Consider the following 23,986-nt stretch of genomic DNA (forward strand, 5'->3'; position numbering starts at 1 on the left):
CATTGAGGAGGCCCAGAGCAATAAGTCACCTTGTGAACAAATCCATGGGACAGTTGGGGAGGATGAGCCTGTAGTCTCAGTGGACCACTAGCACTAGAGAGTCAAGGGGGTACCAGTCAGAGGGACCAGGTCCGCATTGGTACCGTACTCATCCCTTGGGCCAGGAACAGACAGAGGAGGCCCACAGGAGCAGGAAAACAGCAGAGGCGGGCGGCAGATGGGCCCGGAACAGGAGGCACCTCCCCAGGGCTGTAGGTCCCTCTCCCACCCAAGATGAGCTGTACCCCAGGAAGAGGGGACGGAGCAAAAACCCTAAGAGGGACTTAAAGAGTAAGTGGCTGCATTGTAACCCTGCCTCACTCTTAAATCCCTCAGTTTGCCCGAGTCTATGCAAACCTGTACCCGTACTTGTTCACTGAATTTTAAGAAAAGTGGGGCCCTCTCTATAGATAGATGGACAAGGCCTTGATGGACTCTTCATGGCACAAAGAGTTAGGAAAGACACAGAAGAAGGTCCCACCTCACCCCCAACCCAAAAAAGTGAAGTGCAGGGATGTTGACACACGTGGAGACCAGCAACTTACCACCCACGGTGACACCAGAACAGTCCAACAGAAGGACGGACGGACGGGTCATCTGCACGGACGTGCTCCTGCCTTGACCCCCACGGCACCAGAACATCCAGAACCCTCTTGGGAAAGTCAGTTACAGCCACAGACGGGCACAGCCAGGTACCACGTGGTCGCGTGTGGCCCATGTGACACCAGTGGAAAAACAGGCTGAGCTGCTGGCGGCCGTGGGTGTCTACACGGGTCACGTCGGCAGCGCTGACGCAGACAGAGAGGATCAGTCAGGGACGACAGGCGGTCTTTACCTTCAGGGGTTTATTTAATACGTGTCTGTGATGCAGTGATGACTCTAAACGCCCTGAGACCGTCCAGATCTCGGGGCCGCTCTGTCGGCAGCGAACGCGACTCCTGCTCCCCAAGCCCGTGACACCCCATCATCCTGACTCATCCTGACTGAGACCAGGACAGTCTCCGCCCTCAAAGGCGTCACAGGAGAAACCTGCATGGTACTGGTGGCCAGCGAAGGCGGCCCCCGGGGGCGTCGGGGAGGGTGTCTGGGAGGCGAGGACGCGATGTGAGATGACATGGCTTAGACAGAGGTGATGATGAAACAGCCAGCGAGGCCGCCTGGTTTGAATGGAACGACGGATAAGACAGTTTCACATAGTGGGAACTCTAAGAATTCCTCCTGCTTTTCGCATCCTCACTGTCGTGTGACATTACCATAATGGAAGTTTCTAGATGTGTGTCTTCCTGCAGGAAGGGCCCCCCGGACGGTGTTCCTCTTAGACTATTTCTTGGTTCCCAAAGAGCTCCCCCCCGGCACACTGGTGCGCCAACAGCTTCCTTCTGATGAGAACGGCGCCCCCTTGGGTATCTCCCACCTGTCGCCATGATGGCCCTTGCTCTGGAGTGGCCCGTGTTCACACCATGGGGGCTAAGCCGGTTAGGGCCCTGGGGCTGAGCTGCAGCAGGAAGAGCCCATGCAGGAAGGATGGGCTCAAAGACCCCGTAGCAGGGCACGGAGGAGCTGGCCTCACAACCTGTGTGGTGCGCCCGCCTTGCTTCCCTTGGCGGCTCCTGCCTCCTCCCTGTGCCCGCGATGGTCAGGGCTGCAGTTGGCAGGACCACGCAGGAAGGGTGGGAATCGGAGGGTGTGCCACACAGAAGTTGGGTTGGTCCTGTGGCTCCCGTAACAAAGGACCACGGATGTGGTGGCTAACACAAGACGAATTTATCCTCTCGCAGCTGTGAACGATGGAATCGGAAATGGGTGTCACGGGGCTAAATCAAGGTGTGGGCAGGCTGTCTCCTCCCGGAGGTTCCGGGGAGAATCTGTTCCTCGTCTCTTCCAGCTTCTAGAGGCTTCCCCATTCCTCGGTTTGTGGCCCCTTGCTCCGTGTCCATCCTCCTATGGCCACCTCTGCTGTAGCCAGGTCTCCCTTTGCCCCCGTCTCATGGTCCCTGTGATGCCCTCAGCCCACCTGGGTGATGCAGGACCATCTCCGATCACAAGACCCTTAATCACTGCCGTCTGCACAGTTGCTCTGCCTGTGAGGGGACGTATTCCCAGGTTCCGTGATTAGGACGTGGACCTCTCTGGGGGACCACAGAAGCCACCCAGGAGGCTCCTTCCCACCGACTGGGAGAAGGAGGAGCTGCACTTTTCAGTGCAAAAGAGTTTTCATTTTTAGACTAGAGTGGGCTCCGCATGGTGATTGCTGAGCAGGGGACCTTTGCACCTAAAAGGGGTCAGATCGGAAAATTAGAGATTTGCCCTCCATCCCACCCAGAGCAGGGCAAGCACTCACCTCGAAGTTCGAGGGAAAAAGTGGGACAAAGGGAGCCCTGGGTGTCCCATCGGACTGAGTGCCAGGAGCATGCCCACTCCCCCAAGAGGCCACCTTTGAGCGGTCAGCCACCAAGTCTCGGCCACCTGGTAAGCTGGGCCTTCTCTGCAGAGAAGGAACTTTCCAGGATCCTTAGGAAACCACCCCTGGGGAAGGAATTAGGGAAGGACACAACGGAGAGACGTCGCACACACTGGGATGAGCATCCACTATGGTGTTTATTAGACCTTTGATGCTGGAGGCTGCAGAGTCTGGACACCGCACCAGCCAGTGTGGGCACCAGGCGGATGACCCGGACAGCAGTCAGGGGACACTGGGGGGTGAGCCCCTCAGCCTGGCTGCCTGGGACGGCGCGGCCTTGCTGCAAGGTGGTCTAGTTGGGTCCGGAAGGTCTGAAGTGAACAACGTCTGGGCTGCCTCAGAGGAGTTCAGAGCCAGCTGCTTCTGACCCCACACGTGGAGGAGGGGTCCTGGGAGGCCACAGGCTCAGCAGCAAGAAGGGCTGCAAGAGAGGACAGGTCTGCAGACCAGGGTGGGGCAGGAGGGCTGGCAGCACCCGGAGGACTGGCAGGAGGGGGCCAGGTACACAATGGGCCTGCAGCTCACGGGCACACACACAGTGGGCCTGCAGCTCACAGGTGTGCACACAGTGGGCCTGCAGCTCACGGGCACACAGCAGGCTACCTGGCAGGGGCTGGGCACACAGCAGGCCGGGCTGCAGGAGGAGGCCTGGCCACAGGTGGGTGGGCAGCATGGGGACAGGCAGCCGCATGCCGACTGGCAGGAGGTGGCGGAGCCGCACACGGGCCGGCACAGCAGAGACACACAGGGGGCCGGCTGCCTGCAGGAGCTCCTGCAGACCAGGGGAGGGCAGCAGGGGGCAGGGCAAGCCGGCTGGCAACCTGTGGAGCAGCTGGTGTGGCACATGGTGGTGTGGGGCTGGGCTGGGGTCAGGGCAGAGGACGGGCTGGTCTGCAGGCTCCTGGCCCAGGGGGACCTTTATACCTGCGGGCTGTGGGCGTCCTGGCAATGAGCCACCAGGTGCCTTCCTCGTGGTTTCCTGGTTGTTCTCCTCTTCGTCTCCATGGGTTTCCTCCTGGAGTTTCTGGTTGAAGTGACGCAGTCCAGGAGGTTCCTCCTCAGCTGGAGACTCCCTGTGACTCAGCGGCCACGTGACTCTGGAGTCGCGTCCAGGATGGATGGTGAAGGGCCATCAGCTGGGGACAGGGGCTCCACATCACGATTTTCAAGATCCTTCCCAATTTTGAATACCCTGCCCTCTGTCTGCACAGACACAGTCACACTTACCCCACCAGGGTCCCCATTTTGCTTTGGAAACTCAGTAATCCAGAAGGTCTTCCCAGCGGGCGGGAGCCATGGGGCTGGGTCCTCACTGTGCAGGGTCCACGTTGTTGCAATAACAACAGTAACAACCAAGTTCCAGCTTTGTGTCGGGTGCAGAGCCAAGAATTCAGGTGGACAGTCTCATAACTGATTAATGATCCGTCCTGCTGCCGTTCAAGGGGTGGGTGATACCCCACTGGTACAGATGTGCAATTAGGAGGCTCTAGAAGGAGCCCATGACGTGGGCACATTCTCACCACTGCACACAGAGAAGCGGTGTTTGAAGCTGCCTGGTTTCCCTCCGGAATCTGTGGTTTTTACTGCTGTGCCAAATTATGTTGGGGCTTTAGGGGCTTTCTGATATTCTTGGATCTGTAAGTTGAAATTTTTTTTAAAAAAATAAAATTTGGGGATTTTTGTCTTTTATTCTTCAAAACATTCTTATGTGTCAGTGTCAGTCTCTTTTCCTTCTTTGGTTGAAATTACTTGTAGGTTTGACTTTCTGACACCGTCTCATAGGCCCTCCTCCTTTTTCTTACTCTTTTTCCCACTTCTTCAGATTGGATGATTTCTACTGATGTGTCCTCAAGGTCACCGACTCCTTCTCCCTCTATCAGCCCAAGATTGCGATGCCTGGTCCACCGGCCCCTGCACCCTCGCGCCCCACACGGTGGGATTTCCCGCGGCTCCTGGACCACACCTGCTTCTGCAGCAGTGTCCTCACCTCACCCCCACGGCTGCCTCTGCTGGAACACTGTCCCCTCCCCTCTTCACATCCCCTGTGCCAGCTCCACATGGCCTCCTCACAGAGGCCCCCAGACCACCCCCCAGCACTCCCATCACTCTCTATCTGCTGAACCTGTTTCCTTCCTGGGACTCGGCCCTCTCTGGAATTCTTTCATGCATGAATTTCTTCATTCACTCATTTCTTCATGGCCCTGGAAGGCTCATGGGGCCAGGACGTCTCTATGGCCAGCACACAGGATATAATTGTTGCATGAACAAATCAATTCTTGTATAGATGACCATGAGGCAGGAGGTGGCAAACGCTCAGTGAAGAGCAGGTGTAAATATTTCAGGCCTTGCGGTTGCATGGTCTCTCCCATCACTGCTCAGCGTTGCCGTGCAAAAGCCGCCCCGGACGACATGTACATGCCTGTGTCCAATAAAACTTTATTACAAATGGGCAGCAGGCCAGCTGCGTCCCTCAGACTTCAGTTGGTGAGCCCTGCTTTAACGTGTTCCTGCACAGAATAAAATCTCAAAATACATGATTGCCTCCAGGTCTCCACTGATGGCACGAGACAAACAGGATTGAAAGGACACAGTCCTCCGAGTGGAGGCTGCGTGCACAGTGATGGCCTGGAGAAACCCCACGTGGGGTCAAACCCAGACGCCCTGTTCACAGAGAGAGGAATCGGCCTGAAGCCAAACTGATTTACGGTGGAGCATAACACAGAGGAGTGCGTCCCCAGACAGGAAGCTGCTGTGGACCGTGGTGGAAACAGCCAGGAGGAAGTCAACAGTGTGCTTCCGTGTTGTTGGAACGCCCACTGTCGGGTATAAAGGCCGCCCCGGGAAGGAGTCTGCAGACACCACCGCCTCCACCCCAACACCAGCCCAGCCTCACGCCACCATGTGCCACACCAGCTGCTCCTCAGGCTGCCAGGCTGCCTGCTGCTCGTCCAGGCCCTGCCAGGCATCCTGCTGTGTGCCTGTGAGCTGCCAGCCTGCCGTGTGCTCACCTGTGAGCTGCCAGCCGGCTGTGTGCACACCTGTGAGCTGCAGGCCCACTGTCTGTGTGGCCCCCTCCTGCCAGTCCTTCGTGTGTGTGCCTGTGAGCTGCAGGCCTGCTGTCTGTGTGGCCCCCTCCTGCCAGTCCTCCAGGTGCTGCCAGCCCTCCTGCCTCACTCTGGTCTGCAGACCTGTCCCCTCTTGCACCCCTTGCTGCTACTGACCATGAGTCCCTTTCTCAGCTGCTCTCAGTGCACACAGGTCCACACCTGTACCCTTCCCAGAAAGAGTGGGCCTCCAGCTTCTGCACGTGGCAGATGAAAAGCATCTGCTGAACCCTGTAAACTCAGGTGGGCACGTGGCCAGATGATCTGGCTCCCTCCGTGAACCTGCCCATCCCCTCAGGGAAGCCCTGGTTCCCAGGGTCCTTCTCTGTCTCCAGCAGGAAACAAAACCCTATGTGAGCTAAATAAATCGTGCTTTCCCAATGCAGCTTGTCCATCGACTTTATCTTCCTTTATTTCCGAAATTCTTTCCCTGAAGGTGTATACAAATCGTAAGCTCAGCAGCCCCTCCTCAAGCAGCCGGCTTCCTCATGGCTCAGCTGATGGTGGGGGAATCACTGGTGAGCGGAGGGTGTGAGGAGGTGCTGTCCTCACATCGGCCATCGGAGACCCACACTGTGGATGGGGAAGGGAAGAGGAAAAAGTTCCCTCCCACTGAGTAGGGGATGGGAAACAGTCCTGGGCTCTGCGTCACACATAGTATCTTAAAGGATTACTATAACAGGGAGGGCAGGAAATTCTCACACAATCCCACCACAAATAGAGGGTAAAGTCCAGCCATCCCAGCTAGAAGCAGCAGGAAGTGAGAAAGCCTTGCCCTCCAGGTCCCAGGCACACAGGGCCAGCTCAAGTCTGACTATGGGACAGCTCGAGACCCCTTCTGCCTCCCGACTCACCTGGCCAGCACAGCTGCTTCAGCAGCATCAGTCTCTACCTGAGAAAGGCAGATGGGTGTTGAGGTCCCCTCTGTGCGCCGGGCACGCAGGGCAGCTGAAAAGTTAGGGAGGAGCTAAAACACAGCACCCCCAGCTCCGGCCCTAAGCACAAGCTGCTGCTCACCACAGGAGGAATCAGAATTCTTTGGTACCCTGAAGGTCATCACAATAACAATAAAACTCAAACCAAGGTCAACATCTGACCAGGTTAATTCAAAACTTCCACCATAAACTGATGACCTGACAGAAGAGACACAACCATTTCCTGGAGGAAACACTGTTCACGTCCGTTTCAGTTAGTCCATGATACCTGACATTCAAACAAAACAAAAAGCAGGGGGAAAAAAATCAATCAATTGTCGAGAGACAAAGCAATCAATAAAACTGGACTCAGAAATGACCCAGATGTTGGAGCCAATGGACTGAAACTTTCAAATAACTATGACTAGTGAAAGAAGTCAGACCAAGAAAGACAAACGCTGTATTATCTGTTATATGTGTAATCTAATAAACAATGAGCCCATAGACACAGGGAACAGATTGGTGGTTGTCAGAGGTGGGGGTGGGGCGTGTGCAAAATGGGTGAAGGGGGTCAAAAGGTACAAACTCCCACTTATAAAATGAATAAGTCCTTAGGATGTAATGTATAGCATAGTGACTATAAGAGAAAAAAAGAAAGAAAGAAAAGAAGTAATATACGTAAAGAAATAAAGGAGAGATGTGGAACCACGAGAACAGAATGAGAGTCTATTAGAATAAAAGAAAGAAACACACCTGAGGGAAACAAATAGAACTGCTAGAAACAAAAAATCAAGTAGTGTAAATGAAAAACTCAGTGGACAAGTTACACAGAATATTAGACACAGCTGAAGAGAGAATTAGAAAGATCAGAAGGCAGATCTGAAGAAAGTATCCAGAATGCAGCAAAAAGAGTCAAAGAAGTGGCAAATAAGTAAGAAAGGTTAAGTGATCTGGTAGAATGGTTAGAGGGGACACGTGTGTGGTAAATCCATAAATAAAGGCACAAAAATGAAAAATTTTAAATTTAGGATAAGCATTACCCATGGATGGAGTGAAGCATTGGATTAAGTGGGGTATATGGGGCTTCATGGAATAAATGAGGGAGGGAGAGGGAGAGAGAGGAGGAGAGAGAGTGAGAGAGAGAGAAAATAACTAAAATTAATATTTTAAAGGATCAAATGCAAAACACAGACTACATATATGGACAAATGGGGAATTTCAATAGAGAGATGGAAATGAAAAGAAAGTCAAACAGAGAGTGTAGAACTCAAAATACAATACCATACAGTACCAAAGATGAATTCAATGGACACATCAGCAGAACTGAGACAGCCAAGTGCAGAATCATTGAATCTGAAGATAAGCAGGTTGAAATTGCCCATATTAAAACACAAAGAGAAAGACGGGGGCGGGGGGGTGAGGGGGAGCAGAAAGAACAAGACATCAAACAGCTTAGGAGAATAAAATCATCATTAATGCCTGTAGACTCCCACAAAGAGAGGAGAGGGAGAGAATAAGGCAGAAGTAATATTTGAAGAGGTATAGCCTAGAAGTTTTCTAAACTTAACGAAAGACATAAAACCATAGATCCAAAAAGCTCAGAGCATCTCAAGTAGCATAATATGTCCCTCCTACAAAAAAAAATGACCTGGACACCTCATACTAAAACAGTGACTGTCAAAAACCAAAAGAGGAAATCTTCAAAGCATTCATATGAAAAAAGACATGCTACATACAGAAAAACAAAGATAAGAATTTCATCAGAGCTAGAATTCGAAATCATACAATCCGAAACACAGTAGAACGGCATGTTTAAAATACAAAGGGAAAAAGCTGTCAATGCTGTGAAACTTGAAGTATCTTTCAAAATGAAAGTGAAATAAATACTTTTTCAGATAAACAAAAACTGAAAGAGATTAACAGCAGACATGCACCACCAGAAATATTAAGAAAATTTCTTCAAGCCAAGGACTATGACAGCTTAGAGAACCCTGGCTCTACACTAGGAAAAGAATGGGCTCTAGAAATGCTTTAAAGAGAAGAGACATGGAAAAAGCATTGCAACATAATTGACCGTCTAGCGCAAAAATAGTAACCATCCATTGTGGGATTTGTAACACACGTAAAAGTAAAATGCGACAACAAAACACTAAGGACGTGGGGGAAATGGAACCACACTGCTGTAAAGTCCTGCACTGTAGTGAAGGACATGGTATCGCTCAGAGCTACACTATTAGGTTAAAGGTGTATACTGTAAACTCTAGGCCAAACAACTTTGAAAAGATGTATAACTACGGAGCCAACAGTGGAGATGAAATGGAACCATTAACAGGACTAAACCTAAGAAGAAGGAAAAGGGGAAAAGAACAGATGGGACAAATAGAACATGACCAGCAAGATGATATTTTACATTGAAATATATCGATAATTATATTAAGTGTAAAGTGTCTAAATATCTAAATCAAAAGACAGAGATTTTCAAATTAGATTAAAAAAAGTAAGGCCCAATGATAAGCTATCTACCAGATATCCCACTTTAAATATAAAACATAGGTTAAAAGTAAAGAGATGGAAAAATATACCACACAAACACTAATCAAAGTTGGACTAGCTGCATTAACATCCAAAAAAGTACATTTCAGAGCAATACGTATTATCAGGGATAAAGAGGGATATTATATAATGATAAAGGGGCTAATTCACCAACAAAACAACAATTCCAAATGTGTATGCACCTAGCAACAAAGGTTCAAAACACATGAAACAAAAAACCAACAGATAGAACTGAAGTGAGAAACAGACCAACCCACATTTACCATTGGACTTCAGCGTCTCAGTAATCAATTGAACAAGTAGACAGAAAATCATAAGGATATAAAAGGTCTGACAATCCTATCAACCAACTTGACCTAATGGATACTGATACCACACACCACCCACAATAAGAGAATACACATTCTTTTCAGGGGCACATAGAATGTATGCCAAAAAGACCACATTCTGCACCACAAAATAAACCTCAACCAATTTAAAGGAATTGAATTAATACAGTAAATTCTCTTACGACAATGAAATTAAATTAAACATTAATAATAAAAAGATAGCTGGAACCCTCCCGCGTATTTGGAAATTAACCAACCCACTTCTAAATAATCCATAGGTTGAAGAAGAAGTCACAAGAGAAATTAGAAAATATGTTGAATGGAATACAAATGAGAAGACAATATGTCAAAATAGGTGAGACACCGCTCAGTGTTTAGAGGGACAATTACATCATTAAATACTTATAGTCACAAAGAAGAAAATTCTGAAATCAATTATCTAAGTTTTCATCTTAAACTAGAAAAGAAGAAATTAAACTCAAAAGGAGTAAAAGCAAGGAGATAATTTAAAATACCAGCAGAAAACAATGGAATAGTGAATACAAACAATGGGAAAAAAAAACACAATGAAACCAAAAGCTGCTTCTTTGAGAAGAGCAATAAAATTGATAAACTGTTAGCCTGATCAGGAAAATAAAAAGAAAGAAAAGACACAAATTGCCAATATTAGGAATAAAGGAATTACAGATCTTACAGTCAGTAAAAGATTAGAAGGCCTTCTCACTACTGCACTCGACCAGTCTTAAAAAATGTATAAGGGTATGATATCAACAATTTGATGCTAATAAATTTAATAACTTAGTTCAAATGAACAAATTCCTTAAAAGACTTGACTACAAAAGCTCATTCAAGAAGAAATAGTTAAGCTAAATAGTCCCATGTCTATCAAAGAAATTGAATTTGCAGTTAAAAATCTTACAACAAAGAAAACTCCAGGACCAAATAGCTTCACTAGCAAATTCCACCAAACATTTAAGGAAGAAATACTGCCAATTCTGCATGAAGTCTTCCACAAGACAGAGGGAAATGCTCTTCCCTGTTCATGTCTAAGGCCAGCATAATCTTGACATCAAGATTAGACAAAACCATTGCAAGAAAACTATAGACCAATATCTCTCATGAACAAAGCTGCAAAAATACCCAACAAAATATTAGCAAGTCAAATCTGGAAATATATACAACAGATAAAAGCTCATGATCATGTGGGATTTATCCTAAGAATACAAGGTTGGTTCAGTGTTCAAATTGATTTACGTAACTCACCATATCAACAGACATATCATCTCAACAGATTCAGAAAAGCGTCAGACAAAATTCAAATTCCATTCAGGATAAAAACTTTCAGCAAACTAGAATTAAAAGGAATACTTTTAAAGGACACTACAAAAACCTACAGCTAACGTCAGACTTGATGAAAGATTGCATGCTTTCTCTTTAAAATCAGGAACAAAGTGAGGATTTCTAATTTCACCTCTTCCAGTCATTTTCAAACTGGAGTTCCTAAACAGTGCAACAAGGGTATAAAAATAAGTACAAGGCATACAGAAAGGAAAGGAAGAAATAACACAGTCTCCATTAACATATTACATTGCTATTTATCTAGAAAGTCCTGAAAATTCTGTAATAAAGCTTCTAGAACTAACAAGTGGGGCAATTCAAAGAACAAAGGTTAATATACAAAATCAATTCTATTTCTACACAATAGCAATGAATAATTGAAAATGACAATTGATAAAGAACACCATTTACAGTAGCATCAAAAATTATAGAATACTTAAGGATAAATCTTGTGAAACAAGTGTGCAAGGACTAGCCCACTGGCATAGAGATTAAGTTCACATGCTCTGCTTTGGTGGCCCGGGGTTCGTGGGTTCAGATCCCAGGCACAGACCTACACAGTGCCCATCAAGTCATGCTGTGGCACATCCCACATACAACATAAAAGAAGATTGTTACAGATGTTAGCTCAGGGACAATCTTCCTGAAGCAAAAAGAGGAAGATTGGCAATGAGTGTTAGCTCAAGGCTAATCTTCCTCACCAAAAAAAAAGAAAAAGGAATAAAAATGTGCAAAATTTCTATGTTGGAAACTATAAAACATTGGTGAGAGAAATCAAAGAAGATATAAATAAATATATCATGTTCACGGATTGCCAGATATGTCCATTTTCCCCAAAATTGACCTATACTTTAAACACAATCTCAATCTAAATTTCAACATGAATTTTTTTGTAGATATTGATAAGGTTATCCTAATATCTACATGGAAAGACAAAGAAGCTAGAATTGCCTGAATAACTTTCTTAAAGAAGAAGGAAAAAGTTGGAGAACAAACACTCACCAGAAATCTATGTTGATCAAGGTAAGATGGTGTTAGCAAGAGGACAGACACGTAGCTTATGACCCTGCTGTTCCACCCTGAGACAGTTACCCAAGAGAAATCAAAACTATGTCCATGAAAAAGCTTGTACACGAATTTATAGTGGATTCATTCACAAAAGCCAAAAATATGAAGCAAACAAAATGTCCATCAAGTGATCAGTGCATAAACAAACTACAAACTCAGCAAAATAAAAGGAACAAACAAACTATTAATGGACGCAACAGCACGGGTGGACCTCAAATGCATTATTCAGGGTGAAAGAAGGCAAGCTTGAAAGCCTTCCTGTTATCAGTGTCATTTATATGTCATTCTAGACAAAGCACACTTGGAGGGATGGAGACCCAATCAATGGCTGCCAGAGGTTGGGAGTGGAGGCAGAGGACTGACAAAAAAGGGGTGTGAGGAAATTTGGGGGAGTGATAATATTCTGTATCATGATGTGGTGCAGATGTGGTATATATAAACCATATGCATTTATAAAAATTCATTGAAAGTACACCTAAAAAGACTAAGTTTTATTGTACACAAATTATACCTCAATACATTTGACTTAAAAAATCAAACAAACAAAGGAGAGCTTCAACGGCAGGTGCTGAGGGTGAGGAACCAGAAGCTCATACCTGCTGACTGAAGCATACCTTTGTGGAAATCCTTTATGCAACTTACAGACAAATTATTTATGTTGAGCCTTATCTACTATGTTGAACATGTGTATATCCTAAGACCCAGCAACTCTGTTCCTGAGTATGTGTGCACACACAGCAAGAAAGACGGGTGCATGAATGAGCTTAAGATACGTTTGCATCACAGCCATAAGCAGGGAACAACCCAAAGGTCTGTCGACAGTAGAACAGACAAGCGGTGTTACATCCATATGATGGAATACTAGAGCAAATAAATGACTGAACTACTGCTCCTCATGTCAGTGTGAACCCATGACCCCATGACATTGAGATACGGAAGACACAAAGGCAAACATACTCCAGGGGAGGGAAGAGAATCTGATATCCAGAGTTACCACACTATAATATTCAAAATACCCATTTCAACAAAAATTACGAGGCACACAAAGGAGGAATAAAGGAACTTGGCCAATTTAGAGAGAGAAAAAAGCAATTAACAGAAAATTATCCTTGAAGAAGCCCAGCCATTGAACTTATTTGACAAAGCCTTAAACCCACTCTCTTAAAATACTCTAAGAGTTCAAGGAAACTGTGAACAAAGAACTAAGAGAAACCAACAGACTGATGTCTCACCAAATAGAGATTATTAATAAAGAGAAATACCAAAAGGAGCCAAATAGAAATTCTGGAGTTGAAGCATACAATAACTGAAAGGAAAACTCCACTAGAGGGGCTCAGTAGCACATTTGAGCAGGCAGGAGAAAGAATTAGTGAACTTGAAGGTAGGTCGCCTGAAATACTCCAGTCTGAGGAGTGGTTGGGAAAAAGAGAGTGAAGATAAATGAACAAAGCTTAAGAGACCTGTGGGACCACATCAAGCAGACCAACACACATTGAAGAGGAGTCCCAGAAAAATGAGAGTGAGAAGACCTGAAAATATCCCAAAGTTGAGGAAACACATGAATCTACACATCCAAAATTCTCAATGAGCTCCAAGTAGAACAAACTCAAAGAAATTCACACTGAGACACATTCAATCGAATTATCCAAAGACAAAGACAGAGAGAGTATCTTACATGCCGCAGAAGAGAAGATTAACAGCCAATTTCTCATCAGAAACCATGAGGGTGGAAGGCAGTGGGATGACATGTTTAAAGTGCTGGAAGAAAAAACTGTCAAGCAAGAAGTCTATATCCAGCAAAAGCACCCTTCAAAAATGAAGGAGAAATTAAGGCATTTCCAGGTAAATATAAGTTGAAAGAGTTCATCACTGGTAGACCCGCCCTATAAGAAATGATCACTCAAGCTGAAGTAAAATGGTATTAAGCAGTCACTTGAAGCCATAAGAAAAAATAAAGAATGCCATAAGGTGTGAGTTTTGGTACTTCGTGCGTTTGTAACGATTTTCCCATTACATCTAGATTATCTAATTTTGTGGTGTACAATTGTTCATAGTTCTCTCTCATAATCCTTTTTGTTTGTGTAAGGTCACTAGTGATGTCCCCACTTTCATTTCTGAGTTTAGTAACTTTTGAGTCTCCTCTCTCTTTTCTTAGTCTAGCTAAAGGTTTGTCAATTCTGTTGCTCTTTTCAAAAAACCAACTTTTGGTTCGCTTGATGCTCTCTACTGTTTTTCTCATCTCTTTTTCAGTAATCTATGCTCTAATCTTTATTTCCTTCCTTCTGCTAGTTTTAGGTTTATTCTGATCTTTTTCTAGGCCCTTACGGGTTAGGTTATGCATTTGAATCTTTTTTTTTTTTAATGTAAGTGTTGACAGCTATAAATTTCCTTCAGAGCACTGATTTGCTGTGTCCCATAAGTATCGGTTTGCTGTGTTTTAATTTTCATTCATTTCAAAGTATTTTCCAACCTCCCGCCTGATTTCTTCTTGACAAATTGGTTAAGTGTGTGTTGTTTAATTTCCACATATTTGTGAATTTTTCCGTTTACCTTGTTACTGATTTCTAGTTTCCTTTTCATTGTGATCAGAGAAGATACTTTATATGATTTCAATCTTTTAAAATTTATTGAGATTTATTTTGTGGCCTAACATGTGGTCTAATCTGGAGAATGTCCCACGGGAACTTAAGAAGAAGGTGTATTCTGCTTAGAGTGGAAGGTTGTGTATACATCTGTTAGGTCGAGTTAGTTTATAGTGTTCTTCAAGTCCTCCGTTTCGTTACTGATCTTGGATGGAGTAGTTCTTTTATTTCATTTTTTATTGGAGGAAATGGTTTATTGAAGTCCCCAATTATTATTTTAGAACTACAACTGTCTTTCTTCAGTTCTGTCGATTTTTAGTTCATATACTTTGGAGGTCTGTGGCTAGGTGCATATATGTTTAAAATTCTCATATCTTCTTGCTATGTTGACCCTTTCATCAATATTTAATGGCCTTATTTGTCTTTTACAACAATTTTTTGATTCAGAGTCTATTTTGTCTGATGTTATTATACTCTTCCGGCTCCCTTTTGGTTACTGTTTCCATGAAATGCCTTTTCCCATCCTTTTCCTTTCAATCTATTTGTATCTTTGGATATAAAGTGAGTGAACTTACTCAGGAAGAAATCGACAAGCTGAACAGACATAAAATAAGTAACGGGATGACATGGGTCATCAAAAACTTCCCCAAAAACAAGCCCAGGACCAGATGTCTTCAATGCTGAATTCTACTAAACATTTACAGAACTATGAACACCAATCCATCTCAAACTCCTTCAAAAATCAGAGTAAGAGGAACACTCCCTAACTTATTCTATGAGGTCAGCATTCGCCTGACGTCAAAGCCACACAGAAACAAACCAAAAAGCCCTACACACCAATATTCCTTCTGAAGGTAAAAAGTCCTCAACAAAATACAATCAAGCCAAATGCAGCAGTATATTAAAAGGATTCTCCATCACAACCAAGTGGGATGTGTCCCGGGAAGGCAAGAGTGACTCGATACACAAAAACCAATCAATGTAACGTGCCACAGTAACAGAATGAAGGGGGAAATCATGTGATCGTCTCAATCGATGCAGAAAAAAGCCAACACTCATTCATGATAAAAACACTCAACAAACTATCAATAGAAGGGAACTTCCTCAACATATTAGAGGGCATCATGAAAAACCCACAGCTAACGTCATGCTCAATGGTGAGAGACTGAAAGCTCTCCCCCTAAGGTCAGGAACAAGACAAAGGTGACCACTTTCATCACTTGTATTCAACATTGTACTGGAAGTTCTAGACAGAGCAGCTGGGCAAGAAAAAGAAATAAAAGACATCCAACTTAACAAGGAAGAAACAAACTTACTACAAAGCTACAGTAATCGAAACAGTGGCACTGGCATAAGGATACACATACAGATCAATGAAACAAAATTGAGAGTCCAGAAATAAACCCATGCATCTACGGTCAACTGATTTTTAACAAGAGGGGAGGCCCTCTCCAGTCCTTGGGCCTCATCCTCCTTGTTGCCCTCAGCCGACATTGGGACCATCAAGTTCACAGAGCCTGCCCAGGAAGGGCCATCCTCACATTGTCTTGTCCCCAAAACAGGCACCTCGGCCACTTGTCCCCCAGTCACAGGCCAGGCCGGCTGGCCCAGGTCCGGACGTGCACACAGAGCCTGGACCCACATGGAGTGCGTCCCCATGGGCCCAGAGCCACTGTCACCAGGCGTCCTGACATATGACCCGCCCCGTGGAAGCTGGAGGGTCAGCCACAGGGAGGCTGCTCCTTCTGGCAGGTGTCCCTGCAGGGCAGACTCAGGACTGGGACAGCAGCCCTGCCCAGCATGGTCCACGTTTTACGAGTGGAGGCAGGACATCTCATGACACTGGACCGGCCATAATGAAGGCCCTCACAGTGCAAAACACCAACAAGGAAGGGAGGGTATGCGGCCTCCTGCTGGGACAACACACACCCCAGAGGGGTATAAAAGCCACAGCCCCTGGCACCATGCACACTCACACACACACACACTCACACACACACTCCACCCTCCTCCAGCCCCACCGCCCCACCATGGCCGCCTCCACCCTGTCCGTCTGTTCCAGCGACCTCAGCTATGGCAGCCGGGTCTGCCAGCCCGGTTCCTGGGACTCCTGCCCCGACTCCTCCTGGCGGGTGGACGACGGCCCAGAGAGCTGCTGCGAGCCCCCCTGCTGCGCCCCCAGCTGCTGCGTCCCGGCCTCCTGCCTGAGCCTCATCTGCACCCCTGCCAGCTGTGTGTGCAGCCCCTGCCAGTCAGCCTGCACCAGCTCCTGCACGCCCTCGTGCTGCCAGCAGTCTGGCTGCCAGCCCTCCTGCTGCACCTCCTCCCCCTGCCAGCAGGCCTGCTGCGTGCCCGTCTGCTGCACACCCGTCTGCTCTGGGGCCTCCCCCTGCCCAGCCCCCTCGTGCTGCCAGCCCAGCCCCTGCCCCCCGTCCTGCTGCAAACCCTCCTCCTGCGTGTCCCTCATCTGCCGCCCCGTGTGCAGGCCCGCCTGCTGCGTGCCCGTCCCCTCCTGCTGCGGCCCCGCCTCCTGCCAGCCCAGCTGCTGCCGCCCGGCTGCCTGCGTGTCCCTGCTCTGCCGGCCTGTGTGCAAACCCTCTTCCTGCGTGTCCCTGCTCTGCAGCCCCGCCTCGGCCCAGAATTCCTGCTGCTGAGCAGCTCCGGCTCCTGCCTCTCGAGCTGCTGTCTCTGCTCCTGAGCACAGGTCCCTCCCAAGAGCCCGACCCTCAGATGCCAAGATCTCTCTCTCTCTGTTGGGGATTTGCACACCCCGCCGCCGTCCCATTCTGAGAAGAGATGACCCGCAGATCCCTCAAGGCAGGGACCTGGGGGATCCGGGAGCCTCCTGTGCGGATTGGTTGCCGGCATTCGGTGTGACAAACGTCCATGGCTATAATCAATACAACGTCTGTGTCAGGAAATCTGGCCCTCTGTGTCTTCTTTCCTCCTCCTGAGCCCCCCACCCCCCGCGGCCACTCCCCACATGGGCAGCGGGTCCCCATCTGATAGAACCAGACAGTGAAGACGTGGTCTCAAACCCAGGTTCAAACAGCTGAGGGACACTGAGAGCTGACAGCGGTCGCATCCGCCTGCTCTGTCCCCTGCTCCGCCCTGCAGCCCCCTCCCGCTGTGGGGAGCCCTCCAAGGCTGGCCCCCAAGGCAGGCGTGGGTGCAGGAGGCTTGGACCCCGAGGGGCCTCGGGCCTCCTGTGTACACCGTCCCCTGCCCATGCAGCGTGCAGCTGAGTGGGGAGCAGCAGAAACCTCGTGTGGTTGGGGATCCTGCTGACGCCCCTTGGAGAGAGGTGCCCACAGAGAGGGGGAGCACCTGTGTGCTGGTCCTGCACAGGCTGGAGGCCGACCCCTGCATGCGCTGACACATCCGGAAGTTCCCATGGGTCCCAAAAGGGGCATGGATGTCAGTTCCCACATTACTCGTTCTGCTCAAGGTTTCAAGGTCTGATTGAGGAGGCCCAGAGCAAACAGTCACCTTGTGAACAAATACATGGGATAGTGGGGGAGGATGAGCCTTCAGTCTCAGTGGGCCACCAGGGGTACCAGTAAGTCCGACCAGGTCAGCACTGGATGTCTACTTATACCCTAGGCCTCTGATGGAAGAGAGGCCCACCCACAGGCCGGGGGTTGGCCTTTCTCTGTGAACTCGGGCTCTGTCTGTGTCACAGCGAGTGTCAGTCGGACTGGGATTCTCAGATTGGACTCTCCTGTCCCCTTGTTCCCAGGGGACCACAGATGCCACGGATCCACAGGGAGCCCCAGCACCGCCAGGCAGGTGGGCAAAGGAGGGGCCGGTGTGGTTTTGCAGCTTTGAGCTGACTCCCTGTCAGGAGTTGAATTGTGTCCTCCTCGAAAAAAAGATGTTGGTATCCTAACCCCCAGCACTATGACCCTGACCTTATTTGGAAACAGTGTCTTCACAAATGTGATCAAGATAAAATGAGGGCGGGGGCGGTGAAAAACAGGACACTGTGGACACAGAGACGGGCACAGAGGGCAGACGCTGTGAAGATGGAGGCAGAGGTCAGGGTGATGCCAAGGGATGGCAAAGCCACCAGCAAACCTCGAAGCAGGAGAGGACGGTGTGACCAGGCACCAGGAAAGGAAAGGCTTAGCAACAATCTGATCCATAACTAAACACAGTCTGTCAGATGCTTTCCAGACAAGGAGAACACAAAATGTGCTGTTTTTCAGAAGCTCATGTCGTTTTTGCAGCTGTTGCCATCCTAAGTGAAACTTACACAGTTGCAGGAGGACCCCACAAACTGCTCTGGCTCTAAGCGTCCAGGAGTTGCCTTGCACCTGCTGTGTAGTGGCTTCTTGCACGAGCTGGCTGTGTAAGGGCCTGCACATGCGCCCTGACCAGGCCCAGTTGTTACGCAGTTGTAACACATCCTCTGCGCTCTGGTGTATAAAACCTCCGACTGCACTAAGCTGGGGGTCAGGGGGCACCGCTGTGGAGCCATCCCTCGTGCCCCCCATTTGCTTGCACAAGCAACAGACCTTTTCTCTTCACCCGCCTCAGCCTTGGTTGTGCTTTTTGGCTCCGCGCTCACCAAGAGATGGATGGACCACTTAAGTTCAGTTACAACGGGACAGACTCCCTCACCACCCTCAGAAGGAACCAGCCTGCCACGCCCTGCTCTCGGACTCTGGCCCCGGACTGTGGGGGATAAAGTTCTGTTGTTTCAGTCACCAGGTCAGGGCACTTTGTTGCCTGAACTCCAGGAAGTTACTACACATCCCCCGACTCCAGCCCCTAAAGAGGGTGGCGAGGCCAAGAGGAAGGTGTCTGGGGATGATGAGGTCGGGAGTTCAGGCCTGCGGGTGCCGGGGGTCAGGAAAGCATTTCCTTGGAGAGAGCTGTGCCATGACCCCCAGCCTTCCAAGGGGCAGGGACTGTGGCTGTTATGTCCTCAGCTGCCAAGGGAGGAGGGGCTCCCAGGGGATCACCAGGAGGGTGACAGAGTTCCTGCAGGGAGGGCCCAGGGAGGGCCACCAAGGCCTCAGTCCGAGTCAGCTTAGAATCTGTGCTGGACGCTCTGGGTGGGGGTGGGGTGGACTAAGGGCGATGCTGCTGAGTGTCCCCATAGGTCTGATGTGGACCCTCGGGAGAGAGGATGGGGGACTGAGGCTGGGGAAGAGCCTGGAGCCGGGCAGACCTGGGCAGAAGGAGCTCCAGCTGCCGAGCACCTGAGAAAGGAAGGCCCAGCTAGAGCGAGGCCGCCTCCCTGGTTGGGGCCGAGGGGCCGAGCTGCAGCAGGAAGAGCCCACGCAGGAAGGATGGGCTGGAAGACCCCGCAGCAGGGCACGGAGGAGCCAGCCTCACAGCCCGCATGGGGCGCCCGCCTTCCTTCCCTCGGCAGCTCCCGCCTCCTCCTACCTGGCGGTCAGGGCTGCAGGTGGCAGGACCACGGAGGGAGGGTGAGAATCGGAGGCTGTGCCACAGAGAAGTTGGGTGGGTCCTGTGGCACCTGTGACAAAGGACAACGAATGTGGTGGCTAAAACAAAACAAATTTATCATCTCACAGCAAGAGGCCACCTTTGAGTGGTCAGCTGCCTGGTCTCGGCCACATGGTAAGCTGGGCCTGCTCTGCAGAGAAGGAACTTTCCAGAATCCTTAGGAAACCACCCCTGGGGAAGCAGTTAGGGAAAGACACTGAGGAGAGACGTCGCACATGTTGGGACAAGTGTCCACTCTGGTGTTTATTAGACCTTTGATGCTGGAGGCTGCAGAATGTGCACATGCCACACCAGTCAGTGTGGGTGCCAGGTGGATGACCTGGGCTGCTGTCAGGGGACACTGGGGGGTGAGCCCCTCAGCCTGGCTGGCTGGGATGGCGCGGCCTTGCTGCAAGGTGGTCTAGTTGGGTCCAGAAGGTCTGAAGTGGATGAGGACAGGGGCGTCTCATAGGAGTTCAGAGCTGGCTGCTTCCGACCCCACACATAAAGGGAGGCCATAAGCTCAGGAGCAGCAAGGGGTGCAAGAGGGGACAGGTCTGCAGACCAGGGTGGAGCAGGAGGGCTGGCAGCACCCGGAGGACTGGCAGGAGGGGGCCAGGTACACAATGGGCCTGCAGCTCACAGGCACACACACGGCGGGCCTGCAGCTCACAGGTGTGCAGCAGGCCACCTGGCAGGGGCTGGGCACACAGCAGGCCGGGCTGCAGGAGGAGGCCTGGCCACAGGTCGTTGGGCAACATGGGGACAGGCAGCCGCACGCCGACTGGCAGGAGGTGGCAGAGCCGCACACGGGCCGGCACAGCAGAGACACGCAGGGGGCCGGCTGCCCGCAGGAGCTCCCGCAGACCAGGGGAGGGCAGCAGGGGGCAGGGCAAGCCGGCTGGCAGCCTGTGGAGCAGCTGGTGTGGCACATGGTGGTGTGGGGCTGGGCTGGGGTCAGGGCAGAGGACGGGCTGGTCTGCAGGCTCCTGGCCCAGGGGGACCTTTATACCTGTGGGCTGTGGGCATCCTGGCAATGAGCCACCAGGTGCCTTCCTCGTGGTTTCCTGGTTGTTCTCCTCTTCGTCTCCATGGGTTTCCTCCTGGAGTTTCTGGTTGAAGTGACGCCGTCCAGGAGGTTCCTCCTCAGCTGGAGACTCCCTGTGACTCAGCGGCCACGTGACTCTGGAGTCGAGTCCAGGATGGATGATGAGGGGCCGTCAGCTGGGGACAAGGGGCCACACGCCACGACTTTCAAGATTCTCCCCAATTTTGAATACCCTGCCCTCTGTCTGCACAGGCACAGTCACACTCACCACACCAGGGTCCCCATTTTGCTTTGGAAACTCAGTAATCCAGAAGGTCTTCCCAGCGGGCGGGAGCCACGGGGCTGGGTCCTCACTGTGCAGGGTCCACGTTGTTCCAATAACAGCAGTAACAACCAAGTTCCAGCTTTGTGTCGGGTGCAGAGCTAAGCGTTTACGTGGACAGTCTCATAACTGATTAATGATCCGTCCTGCTGCCGTTCAAGGGGTGGGTGATACCCCACTGGTACAGATGTGCAATTAGGAGGCTCTAGAAGGAGCCCATGACGTGGGCACGTTCTCATCACTGCACACAGAGAAGCGGCGTTTGAAGCTGCCTGGTTTCCCTCCGGAATCTGTGGTTTTTACTGCTGTGCCAAATTGTGTTGGGGCTTTAGGGGCTTTCTGATATTCTTGGATCTGTAAGTTGAAATTTTTTTTAAAAAAATAAAATTTGAGAATTTTGTCCTTTATTTTTCAAAACATTCTTTTGCGTCAGTGTCAGTCTCTTTTCCTTCTTTGGTTGAAATTACTTGTAGGTTTGACTTTCTGACACCGTCTCATAGGCCCTCCTCCTTTTTCTTACTCTTTTTCCCTCTTCTTCAGATTGGATAATTTCTACTGATGTGTCCTCAAGTTCACTGACTCCTTCTCCTTCTGTCAGCCCAGAATTGAGATGCCTGGTCCACCGGCCCCTGCACCCTCGCACCCCACACAGTGGGATTTCCCACGGCTCCTGGACCACACCTGCTTCTGCAGCAGTGTCCTCACCTCACCCCCACGGCTGCCTCTGCTGGAACACTGTCCCCTCCCCTCTTCACATCCCCTGTGCCAGCTCCACATAGCCTCCTCACAGAGGCCCCCAGACCACCCCCAGCACCCCCGTCACTCTCTATCTGCTGAACCTGTTTCCTTCCTGGGACTCGGCCCTCTCTGGAATTCTTTCATGCATGAATTTCTTCATTCACTCGTTTCTTCATGGCCCTGGAAGGCTCATGGGGCCGGGACGTCTCTATGGCCAGCACACAGGATATAATTGTTGCATGAACAAATCAATTCTTGTGTAGACGACCATGAGGCAGGAGTTGGCAAACGCTCCATGAAGAGCAGGTGTAAGCATTTCAGGCCTTGCGGTCGCGTGGTCTCTCCCATCACTGCTCAGCGTTGCCGTGCAAAAGCCGCCCCGGACGACATGTACACGCATGTGTCCAATAAGACTTTATTACAAACGGGCAGCTGGCCAGCTGCGTCCTTCAGACTTCAGTTTGCGAGTCCTGCTTCAATGTGTTCCTGCACAGAATAAGAGCTGAAATACATGATTGCCTCCAGGTCTCCACTGATGGCACGAGACAAACAGGATTGAAAGGACACAGTCCTCTGAGTGGAGCCAGGGGGCTGCGTGCACAGTGATGGCCTGGAGAAACCCCACGTGGGGTCAAACCCGGATGTCCTGTTCACAGAGGGAGGAATCGGCCTGAAGCCAAACTGATTTATGGTGGAGCATAACACAGAGGAGTGCGTCCCCGGACAGGAAGCTGCAGGGACCATGGTGGAAACAGCCAGGAGGAAGTCAACAGTGTGCTTCCGTGTTGCCGGGAAACCCACAGTCGGGTATAAAGGCCGCCCCGGGAAGGAGTCTGCAGACACCACCGCCTCCACCCCAACACCAGCCCAGCCCCACATCACCATGTGCCACACCAGCTGCTCCTCAGGCTGCCAGGCTGCCTGCTGCTCGCCCAGCCCCTGTCAGGCATCCTGCTGTGTGCCCGTGAGCTGCAAACCTGCCGTGTGCACACCTGTGAGCTGCCAGTCAGCCGTGTGCACACCCGTGAGCTGCCAGCCTTCTGTGTGCACACGTGTGAGCTGCCAGTCAGCTGTATGCACACCTGTGAGCTGCCAGCCCGCTGTGTGCACACCTGTGAGCTGCCAATCTGTGTGTGTGACCCCCTCCTGCCAGTCCTTCGTGCGTGTGCCTGTGAGCTGCCAGGCCTCCACGTGTGGGGTCCCCTCCTGGCAGTCCTTCGTGCGTGTGCCTGTGAGCTGCAAGCCTGCTGTGCTTGTGGCCCCCTCCTGCCAGTCCTCCGGGTGCTGCCAGCCGTCCTGCCCCACCCTGGTCTGCAGACCCACCTCCTGCAGCTCCCCTTGCTGCTATTGACCACGAGTCCCTTCTCAGCTGCATCAGTGCAGACGGGTCCTCACCTGTACCCCTCCCAGAACGAGTCCTCTGTGGGCCTCCAGCTTCTGCATGTGGCAGATGAAATGCATGCTCACCGACCCCTCTGAACTCTGGGGTGAGAATGTGGCCGGATGACCTGGATCCCTCCGTGACCCTCCCTATGCCCTCAGGGAATTCCTGATTCCCAGAGTCCTTCTCTGTTCCCAGTAGGAAGCAAAACTCCACGTGAGCCAAATAAATCGTGCTCTCCTGACGCAGCTCGTCTGTGCATTTTATGCTCCTGTATTTTCAGTTCTCTCCTTAAAGGTGTATGCAAATAAGCACAGCAGCCACTCCTCAAAGAGTCCTCTTCCGGCGGCTCAGCTAAAGGTGGGGGGCCCTTGGTTGGTGTGTTGGTGTGGGAGGCAGGGGCTTCCTCACGTCAGCCACCCGAGACTCACACTGTGGATGGAGAATTGCAGAGGAAAAATATCCTCCCCCTGAGTGGGGGACGGGAAACAGGCCTGGGGCGCGGGTCCCACATGGTCCCTTAAAGGATTCCTACAAGGAGGGCAGGAAACTCTCACACAATCCCCTGCAAGTACAAAGCAGAGTCTGGCCATCCCAGGGAGGAGTGGTAGGAAGTGAGAAAGCCTCGCCCCCCAGGTCCCAGGCACAAGGA

At 50.1% G+C, this 23,986-nt stretch overlaps 5 protein-coding genes across 7 annotated transcripts in view; 3 read left to right on the top strand and 2 right to left on the bottom strand.

The window, feature by feature from the left end:
• TSPEAR (thrombospondin type laminin G domain and EAR repeats) overlaps nt 1–23,986 on the bottom strand; it is a 172,012-nt gene that overhangs the window by 98,034 nt on the left and 49,992 nt on the right. The window lies entirely within an intron of this gene.
• Nucleotides 2,619–3,389, bottom strand: LOC100630145 (keratin-associated protein 12-1-like). The gene has a single exon (XM_014736428.3). The coding sequence runs from the start codon at nt 3,344–3,346 to the stop codon at nt 2,906–2,908; it is 441 nt and encodes a 146-aa protein (XP_014591914.1). The 5' UTR covers nt 3,347–3,389; the 3' UTR covers nt 2,619–2,905.
• LOC106782619 (keratin-associated protein 12-1) lies at nt 5,207–5,985 on the top strand. The gene has a single exon (XM_014736431.3). The coding sequence runs from the start codon at nt 5,400–5,402 to the stop codon at nt 5,718–5,720; it is 321 nt and encodes a 106-aa protein (XP_014591917.1). The 5' UTR covers nt 5,207–5,399; the 3' UTR covers nt 5,721–5,985.
• LOC106782618 (keratin-associated protein 10-3) lies at nt 16,362–17,309 on the top strand. Its single transcript, XM_014736424.3, has one exon. It carries the CDS (start codon nt 16,419–16,421, stop codon nt 17,040–17,042), a length of 624 nt encoding a protein of 207 aa, XP_014591910.3. The 5' UTR covers nt 16,362–16,418; the 3' UTR covers nt 17,043–17,309.
• On the top strand, nt 22,681–23,578 carry LOC102149675 (keratin-associated protein 12-2). Its single transcript, XM_014736426.3, has one exon. The coding sequence runs from the start codon at nt 22,696–22,698 to the stop codon at nt 23,302–23,304; it is 609 nt and encodes a 202-aa protein (XP_014591912.2). The 5' UTR covers nt 22,681–22,695; the 3' UTR covers nt 23,305–23,578.

Source organism: Equus caballus, chromosome 26 (genome assembly GCF_041296265.1).
Source record: "Equus caballus isolate H_3958 breed thoroughbred chromosome 26, TB-T2T, whole genome shotgun sequence".
NCBI lineage: Eukaryota > Metazoa > Chordata > Mammalia > Perissodactyla > Equidae > Equus > Equus caballus.

What these genes read in the sequence shown, in the direction of transcription:
- LOC100630145 (XM_014736428.3), bottom strand. Translation starts at nt 3,346, where the DNA reads ATGTGCCACACCAGCTGCTCCACAGGTTGCCAGCCGGCTTGCCCTGCC.
- LOC106782619 (XM_014736431.3), top strand. Translation starts at nt 5,400, where the DNA reads ATGTGCCACACCAGCTGCTCCTCAGGCTGCCAGGCTGCCTGCTGCTCG.
- LOC106782618 (XM_014736424.3), top strand. Translation starts at nt 16,419, where the DNA reads ATGGCCGCCTCCACCCTGTCCGTCTGTTCCAGCGACCTCAGCTATGGC.
- LOC102149675 (XM_014736426.3), top strand. Translation starts at nt 22,696, where the DNA reads ATGGTGGAAACAGCCAGGAGGAAGTCAACAGTGTGCTTCCGTGTTGCC.